At 39.6% G+C, this 9,632-nt stretch overlaps 1 protein-coding gene across 1 annotated transcript in view; it reads left to right on the top strand.

Moving 5' to 3' along the window:
• Positions 1–374: 374 nt before the first annotated feature.
• Positions 375–9,632, top strand: part of PPP2R5A (protein phosphatase 2, regulatory subunit B', alpha) — a 26,832-nt gene continuing 17,574 nt past the window's right edge. Inside the window, exons 1-2 of the mRNA XM_008936249.1 lie at positions 375–569; positions 6,754–6,855. Of these exons, the coding sequence (XP_008934497.1) occupies positions 444–569; positions 6,754–6,855 (228 nt within the window). The 5' untranslated portion in view covers positions 375–443. The remainder of the gene's footprint in view (positions 570–6,753; positions 6,856–9,632) is intronic.

Genomic DNA, 9,632 nt, shown 5'->3' with positions numbered 1-9,632 from the left:
CTGCTGCTGTATGTGGCTTTTGGTGAGGGGGGGTTCATACTTATGTCTATGTATTTCAAATAAAGTCAGTTCATGAACTCATTTGCTGTAAATATGTTTACTGCATATGTTTATCTGTTATTTCTTGAATGAAATCCAAGTTGTAAATGCCAGGTCTTTCATTAAATAGGTATTTTCAGTTTTGACAGTGCTGCTTGTGAAGTTACTGGCTATAGAGCTAGCTATGCCCCATAATAAAAACCTGATAGCTATGCAAATTTTAGTCAACAGAATAGATTTCTAAATCCAGAGTTTGCTTCTACAGACTTAAGTACTGTGTTGTGGTTTGGGTTTTTTTGGTTTGTTGTTCTGGTTTTTTTTCTTCTTTTATAGATGCCTCCTTCAATGAACAGCAAGATCTATTTTGTCAGAAGTTGCAACAGTGTTGTGTGCTCTTTGACTTCATGGACTCTGTTTCGGACCTGAAAAGCAAAGAAATTAAGAGAGCAACACTGAATGAACTGGTTGAATATGTTTCAACAAACCGTGGGGTGATTGTTGAATCGGCTTATGCTGACATAGTGAAAATGGTAAGTAGAATGCTCTTGTTATATTTTGAATTTTAATAAAATATCTGAAACTAATCCATTTACCACTCTAATGGCAGATGCCATACTAGGCTGAGTATAGAGTATACTAGCTCAGAATTGCTGATGGTTATTTTGCTCATACAATATCATATAATTTGCTAATGGTAACTTGGCTTATGAGATTGTTTTTACAAGCCTTTCTAAACAAACGTCTAAGTTTTAATTATTAGCTGAAATACGATGCATTTGGGTTTAATTAAGATGAAAGAGCTGGTATACTGCAGATGCTTGCAGTCTGGATAAAGTTTGAAGTTGTTCACATCCAGAAAATGGCAATATTTTGGTGCTTCCTGTCTTTATTTAAGAATGGCTGTTGAATGACAAGCTAAAGCTTTCTGGTGAGGATTCTTGTGGGTACTAGTGTCAACAGAAAGGTTTATCAGTGTAAGAAAGCAGCTCTACTTTGTTAATACTTTATAAGGCTGTTTGTTACTGTTTTGGCCTTGTAAAGCTGTGCTAGACTAGTCCACGTGGTACTTGTGAGTTGTAAACCACAGCATGTCTTGTACCGTGCACTTGCTGCAAGTGGCTTGTTGAACAAGCAACAAAACATTTGTGGTCATTTTCTGCTGTCTTTCCCAGGTTTTTTATGAAGTGTTTTTGAAACGCTATGTGGCTTAGATATGCCTATACTCCATGTACAGGGAACACAACTGAAGGCTGTTTGACAGTCTGGAATATTTTAAATATTTTTTTCTCAAGAAATTTGAAGAGTAAAATGTGTTTAGTGCCCAGGCATTTAGGCTAATTGGTCTCTAAACTTCAGCAAAGAAACGTAGGCACAATGCTGGCTTCACAAGTAGCTATTGGGAATGTAAGCAGACCAGTTCAAAGATACAGCCTACAACTTCTCAGTTGTATATACAGTGAAAGCGATGTTTTTCTTAAGGTTTTGTTTGGTGGCTTTTGGTTGTGTGGTTTGTGTTTTGTTTTTTGGTTTTTTTTTCTTCTGTGAGCAGCTGATAGGGAAGATCAGCTCATTAACAAGTACGTGTGAAAATTTTGCTGTTCTCCTGAAGGGCTAGGATTATTGAAACCTGTTTAATCACTAGGATACTGGAGGGTATTGTACAGTTTTAGTTTTTAACAGGCCTGTATTTCTGACACAAATGAATTTACACAAGAAGATAGAGTATGTCCACCTCTTTGGCTTTTTTTTTAATTGCTGCTGGTGGCAGCAAGCTTGAATCCTTGCCATATTTTCTTATTATGTTATGCCTTCTATAGCCTCTTCTTAGAAGAAGGAGTATACTAACTAGTCTATCATACTTGAAGGAAGACTTTCTTTTATATCGGAGTAGTTTTCTTTTCTTATAGATAAGGTGTTATTGAGCTGTTCTTTTGAGGCTATTGTTGTTGTGCAAATGTTTGAGTTTTGTGGATGCTTGTGCTTCTTTCCATGACAAATTTCCATCTTCTATTCTCCCCTGAAATGATAGAAAATGAGGAAAGCCTTAAGTGCTGGGTGAGAGCTTTTTCTGAGCTTGAGAGAAAAGATCCCTCCAAGCCTGAATAGTGTTTCTAGTCTCCCTGGCAACTTGCAGCAGAAAAGGTATTTGCTGTGAATTAGGACGAAGTACCAGCTTTCAGAAGGAAATCTGGATGGCTTTCTCCCTCCAAACAACAGGTGTGTTGTCAGGCTTGAGGCCTTTCTTTGTAGCAAAACTTCTATGAGATTTTGAGAATTTTATTTTTAAAATTTTTTTAGAGCATTCAGTGTTACTACGTTTAAAGCAAAAAGCATTTGAGTTTTTTGCAGTTTGAAGGATAGTTTTTTGGGGACAAAAAAGGTAGAAATCAGCCTTAATGGTATCCAGCTATCATCTGACTGCTAGTAAAGGATGAATAGTCTACAAAAGTTCACTGGAAAAAAAAGCCAGAGCAGCAGAAGTGGGGGCAGTTTCTTTCCAAAGTTCCTTGTCTTCCCCTAGGACTGGAACCTTTCCTCCAAGTTGCAGAGAAAGCAGCCCAGTTTCCTTGGAGTTGCTCAGGTCTTGGGGAGGCAAAGTCAAAAATCCCTTACAGATACCAAGAGGAGATAAATGTTGTTGTTGACCAGTACATAGGGAAGGTCTGTGCAGGTGAGGAGGTCTCCTGGCATCCCTTCTCTTCAGATGGTCTTTGTTACGATGATAGCTGCTGGGCCAGTACCACCCAGTAATGGCTCTTGTAGTTGTCCCTGCTCTACTTGTATCCTGAGGTAGGAAGCTCTGGTTGAGATCATACCAATGTCTTCTCAAGCCACCAAGAGTGGAACGAGATAATTTTAAAAAAATCTTTCTTTATGCAGAGGCACAGGACATATGCTGTAGGTTGTCTTTTTAGTGCCCTAGGCAACCTTACTTTCCTATAATTTCTTTGTCAAAGCCTCTGAATTAGTAACTGAGGAACAGAGGTTTGCTTATTAATAGTTTTGAAGGGGTAGCACAGTGGTCTGCACCTCCTTTCTAGGTCATTTAAAACTAACATTTTCTTTGTTTGGAAATTCTTAGTTGAAAGTCCTCTGAAGCTAATAGCAGATCAGGATTTGGCACTGTTAATATTTCAAGTTACTAACTTTCCAGGAAATTTGAAAAGCTCTAGTCTTTATCAGATTTGGGAGCATAAGAGAAATGTCCTTCCAGTACATATTACTGTCCATATCCTTGTGCATGCCAACTTCACACGATTCTCCAGCAGCATCTAAAAATCCAATGTAAATGAGATTTCTCCTAGCAGCTTGCACAGGCCATGAATTCAGAATTTCAAAAAACATTAGGTATCCCTATCTACATGCTCAGAAATTGGAATTGAATCTAGTATTTCTCCAAATGCTTAGCTCCTTGGGAAGCTTATGGGCAGCAGGGTAATAAAGGGACTTGTTCTTGCCTTGTTTGTTTGTTTCAATAAAATATTTGCTGCATCTCAATGCATTGACCTGCACATTTTTAGGTGTCACTTTTACAAAAATTTCTGAGATTTAATTTAGAAAAGCTGATGCTGGGTTTCTCTGGAATCCCCTCCAGCTGTAAAAGCCTTTTATGATCTGTATTTCTCAAATTAAAGTTTCGGGCTGAGACCCCACTTACCAGGGAAAGCCGATGATTTATACAGTATGAGAAGAGGCAGAGCAGGATTTGTCTGTAGAAAAGCGGTGGGGATTTAACCGCGTTTTCAATCAGTGCTGTTAGCAAGACGTGGGGAGGAAGCAAATGTGATAGGAAGCAAAAGTATTTCAAACATAATCAAGTAAATGAACCAGTTCTTTAGGGAGACTGGCTTGTACATAAAAATGGTACACAGTTTATTCTTAAGACTGATAATGCTTGTGGGAGTACTGAATGCTCTGAGAACCATGAAATGAGTGTTGTAAAGATCTGCCTGGGAGGATGGCTGTTTGTTTCTGCTGCAGGAGTGTATGCAGGAGTTAGTATCTTTCTTTTGGACTCAAAACTTTGGCATTTTGTCTTCTGAGGTTCTGTGCTAAAGGGTTGACTGGTTCAGTTCAAGATCTATCTAGAAATAAAAGGACTAATTTTTCAAGAGATGTTACCAGAAGACTTGTAAGCAGAGGTAGAGAAGTCTTTTTAGGGGACTGATTTGTATGTTGGATGTTTTTGTTGAATACCTGGTAAGAGTAGACAGTATCTGATAAGAGAACCACGACTGTAGTCTTGGTTTAGGGGCTTGATTAAAATTCACATTCTCTCAGACTTTGTTTTCCCCCTTCTCTGCCCCCAGCCACATTCTCTTGTACTCCGGAATTCCCTGTCCCTTGTGTTTATAATATGAAAGGACAATTCTACTCTTTGGGGTGGTTGTTTCTTTTTGTTTCTATGCTGTGCAGGAAACTAGGAGACTGCTGTAGGGCCCAGCCATACAGACCATCGTTGCCGTTCTGTTCAGCATCTGCAGCTTCACTGTGTGACACCAGGAGACAGTGACAGGGTGTAGAATGGAACACATAGGAGGAAATGAGAAGTCAGTTTGTGCCATAGCTTTATACTTTGTTTAATGAGGCAGCTGATTCTTTTATGCAGAGCCAGCTGAGTGACTTCAGGACCTCTAAAGTCCTTTTGCAAGGTTCTTCAAACACCTTGGAGACTCCATGGAAGCTGTGCAGTAGTATTTGCTGCAAACAGTTAAAGGTTTTCTTTTGTGTTTAGTAGGCTTGGGTGGTTAGCAGCTATTTGAAACAGATTTGACTGAAAAGACTTCAGGGTTTGAAAGATGATTGGAAAAGTTTGGCTTAAACCTATTCCTGGAAAAAGAGCAGAAAATGCAGAAACTAAATTAATGTTCTCTTTTATTCATGTTAAAGAGATTTAAAATCCCGTATGCTACATCTGGCAGAAGAGATGACTTCTGTTTTTCTTTTGACATCTGGAAGATAAGTCTTCTGTCTAGATTTCTTTATACTTCAAAAATTCCTAGAGAAACCCTTTTAAACTTGCCCTGTTGAGACATTTGGTAGGACTGTGTCATACTTCAAGTAACGTGGTAGCTATCTTTCTTTCTTTTTTCAAAATTATTTGTTGCTAAATAAGTTAAAATTATTATGTATTTCTGACTTCCCAAAACCTTGAAACATCTCAAAATTATGAATGGTGAAAATCCATAAACTGTTCTGTTTGTGCTTGAAAGTGGGAAATATCTTGAAATTAGCTAAAGCGTCCCTTAGAGGTCACTTAGTGGTGTCCCTCAAGGGTCCATACTGGGACCAGTGTTGTTTGACATCATCAGTGACACAGTGGCACCGAGTCACCCTCAGCAGGTTTGCTGACGATACTGAGCTGGGTGGGGCAGGTGACATGCCAGAGGGACAGGAGGCCATCCAGAGGGACCTGGACAGGCTGGAGAAGTGGGCTCAGGTGAACCTCATGAGGTTCAACAAGACCAAGTGTGTGGTCCTGCACCTGGGCAGGAACAACCAGATTACCACTACAGGCTGGGAGAGGACATGTTAGAGAGTAGACCACTGGAAAAAGACTTGGGGGTACTAGGAAGTGAGAAGTGGGACACGAGCCACCAATGTGCAGTGGCAGCCCAGAACACTAACCAAATCCTGGGCTGCACCAAGAGAACCGTGGCCAGCAGATGGAGAGAGGTGATCCTGCTGCTCTGCTCTGCCCTGGTGAGACCTCCCCTGGAGTCTGTGTCCAGCTCTGCAGCCCCAGCACAGGAAGGACGTGGAGCTGTTGGAGTGTGTTCAGCAGAGAGCCACAAAAATGCTGCGAGGGCTGGAGCAGCTCTGCTGTGAGGACAGGCTGAGGGAGTTGGGGCTGTTCAGCCTGGAGAAGAGGAGGCTCTGGGGGGACCTTATAACAACCTTCCAGTACCTGAGAGGGGCCTACAAGAAAGCAGGGGATGGACTGTTCACAAGGGTTCATAGTGACAGGATGAGGGGCTATGGTTTAAGATAGAAAAAGGGAGATTTAGGTTGGACATTAGGGAAAAGTTGTTTAATATGAAGGTGACAGACCACTGGAATAGGTTGCCCAGACAGGTGGTGGAGGCCCCATCCCTGGGGACATTCAAGATCAGGTTGGATGAAGTTCTGAGTAGCTTGATCTAGTTGGAGATGTCCCTGCTTATGGCGGGGGAGGTTGGTTATATGTCCTTTTGGGGTCCCACCTTTGGAGGTCCCTTCCAGCCCAGACATTCTATGATTCTATTAAAGTGAAGAACTGTAAAACTAGATTTTTTTTTTGGCATTGTCTGCATTACATGTAAAGAGAACTCTTTTTAAATCATAAATGATAAATCATACTGTCTTTGTCTTACATAAAACCTGAGATCTTGGTGTCACATAGTTAAAAATCATGTTTTTTAAGGGAAAATTGAATTTTTCATTTAACTTACATGCTGTTGGAGAAAAGTTTTAAGTACTACCACATCTAGCTCCAAACTTACAAAATTAACTTTTGTGTCAACTATTTTATATTATTTAAATTGGCCTGTTTCAGACTTTTTGGCTGTTCGGATTTAGCAGTTTTGAAAAAAATAAAGAATAAAAGATTTAGTATATAAATTTTTTTAAAATTCTTTTTTTCTTGTGATTTTAGGATAAAGGCAGTACCTTGCTGAGCGTCATCCATGGAAACATAAAAAAAGATAAAATTAAACAATGCTTTTTCTTTTGCAGATTAGTTCTAATATTTTCAGAACACTTCCACCTAGTGATAACCCTGATTTTGATCCAGAAGAAGATGAACCAACTCTTGAAGCCTCATGGCCCCATATACAGGTGTGTGATCAATTTATTTTCAAGCATTCTTGTAAGGCAAGAACCATGAATGGATACTTGAGTCATTTTGGGCCTGTGGTAAGAGTGTCAAAGTTGCTTTTATAACACAATTGAGTTTCTGTACTTGGGAGGGGAAGAAAAGTGGTGCTTCTCTTGTCATTAAATAATGGCAGAATGTAAGTCTTCCAAATTGCCTAAATACTCTTTTTGGTAAAAATTGAGTGATTGCACTGTTGAAGTGTGGTGTACATATGTCTTAAAAATACATGGATGTTTTAGGTAATTATGTCCTCTACTCAAGAGGTTTGCTTTCTGCACGTGAGCCACTTTGTGTGATTTCCATAAAAGACAAGTGGATGTTAACAGTTGAGTTTCTTGTGACAGTGACAAAAAATGGAGTAATAGCCTTTATTTGTCTTTTGAGCAGGAAGTAAATATCTCCTCATTCTTCCCACCCTCTTCTCTCCCTTCATGAAACAATTTTACAATGTAGGCATTGTTGTTGGGTAACAGCTGGTTAGTTATTCTGTTGTTGCACTCCTGTGCCAATCTCATGATTTTTATAGCATTGCTGTATCAATCACGTGACTGACTTGTAATACTGCTGATTTTTTTTTTTTTTTTCCAATTAACTGTTAAGTTGAACAAACCTGAATCACTTGTGATCATCCACGTTCATATCTTGGGTAGTTCATTACTGAGTTTATGTAAGTAGTATCTGTGAAATAAAAGTTATGTAGCAACTCGTAGTAGTGGGCAGAAGATTAAAAGTTCACTTGTGCTTGAGGCTTATCTTTAGAGATTTGTAGCTGATGGTATTATTTGAAGCTTTTTTTTTTTTTGCTTTTTCCTTTGCCTTTTTCTAAATGGCTTTGGCCAGGCTGTCTGATCATTGGTTGTGGACTTTCCTCTTCTGCCTCTGTTGTTTGTCGTGTCCTTGGAATTGGTTGCTCAGTACAGCAAAATAGAAACAGATTGTTTTCCTCTTGTTTCTTTTAAAGTTCAGTTGCTACTGGATGGTAGAAGACTGAGTTTGGTAACTTACCAGTTGCCTTCCAGAAGCATCGATCTGCTTGGAAGCATCAAATTTTCCCTGTGGAGGAAGGCACTGTGTGCACCCATTCCTCTGCCCCATATCAAAAGTGATGGCTTTTGATATATATTTTAAAGAACTGCTGCAGGGAGTGGGTGGCTGTGATTTGTGATTGTGTAGTTCAAACTCAGAATTCTGTCTTGATCTGACAGTCAGGTAGCCAGTTTTCTGGGAGGGAAAATAAAAAAAATCTGTGTCTTTCCTCTGCTTAAGTCTGTTGGCATTTGTCTATAAAACAACATGATGACTTAGTAAGTGACCATTGTGTGTAGTCACAACAGACTCTAGACCTTCAGTACAATGAGTGCCACTCATACATTGCTTTCAGCCAGTACTCAGGGTGGTTTGTGACAGCCAGACTAGGCTGAACAGATTGGCATTAAAGCCACAGTAGATGTTGAAGCTTGTGGAGTTGCAGAGTTGGTTGAATAGTAGCTTGAAGCAGTAATGTTTTAGTGGTCTCTGCATGAAAGAAGATGGATTTGCCAAAGTAATAGGTGTTCTATTTCGTTACTGTTTGACCTAAGCAGACCAATTTTGAGAACCAAAATAACCTAATCCAACAGTTTTCCCCTGGATTAGTGTTTCCAATGGTAATGCTTCAGGTAAACTCAAGAAAGTTAAGCATACTTGTCTCGTATTTATATTTAGGTAGGAGCAGCCAGTATCTGTTGTGTGTGGAAACCATTCTTGTCCCCATAGTTGATAGCTGTGTTTCTACGTTTGCAAACATAAGCAAACAGGAGAAGGGAGAGGCCAGCTATCCAGAAATGGCCATTGCAATTTTCTTACTAAAATGCCTCGGGTAAAGCTTCATGGATTTCCCAAGGATTTCCAAAGTTATTTGATACCTTTTACCAGCTGTACATGTTGGTAGGAGCAGTAGTACTAATTATCAGGAAGCTAGACAATCCTGTAAGCATTAGAACTGCATAAATACTCCTGTGCACACAAAGTCCCTGCAATCTCAGAAACTGGATTTTTGAGCACTAAATTCTGTTGTGGTGGTGGTGTTGGTGTTTTTTTTGTTTCTGAAAACTCTGTAAGAACATAAGCAACGATCACGGCTCTGGAATTCAATATGTTTATATGAAGCATTCAGATGGTTACTAATGTGTATTATCCCTGTATTAGAAATGAGACATGTAACTGATTTGTCATGTATTGAGACTCTTACGTGAATATTGACTTATTCAGTCAATAACAAAAACTAAACTTAATCTTGGACAGCTTGTACCAAGATGTTACACCATTATGCTTTAACTTAGTTCTCATGCTTAATGTTTATCACAGTCCCTGTCTCTATGGAAAGAACTGAAATAAGTAATTAATACTCTTAGCTATAGTCTAACAGTAAGCCTCATGCTTACTGCTTGTTCCCCCAGATGTCAGGTAGGTCACATACTGATGTAGAGTGTGTGATGAACAACTACTCACTTACGCTCTAAGCCCCCTCAATTGGGCTAGAGGCAAGATAAACTGCTTGTGTGTTGTTAAAGCCCCTGCAAACTGGGTGATTAGAGCTGAACTGGGAGACAGGAGGGACTGAAACTTCTGAAACTTCTTGATAAGATGGACACCTTTCAAGGTTGACAGGAACCATTTGGTTACAACAGCCTGTTCTCAGATTAAAAGTAAAGAGATCAACCCTGAGGAAGACTCGGAGCCTTCATCCTGAAGACCC

This window comes from Merops nubicus, unplaced genomic scaffold (assembly GCF_000691845.1).
Source record: "Merops nubicus isolate BGI_N331 unplaced genomic scaffold, ASM69184v1 scaffold22612, whole genome shotgun sequence".
Lineage (NCBI taxonomy): Eukaryota > Metazoa > Chordata > Aves > Coraciiformes > Meropidae > Merops > Merops nubicus.
The sequence above is the reverse complement of the archived record's forward strand: the minus strand, read 5'-3'. Positions and strand labels throughout refer to the sequence as shown.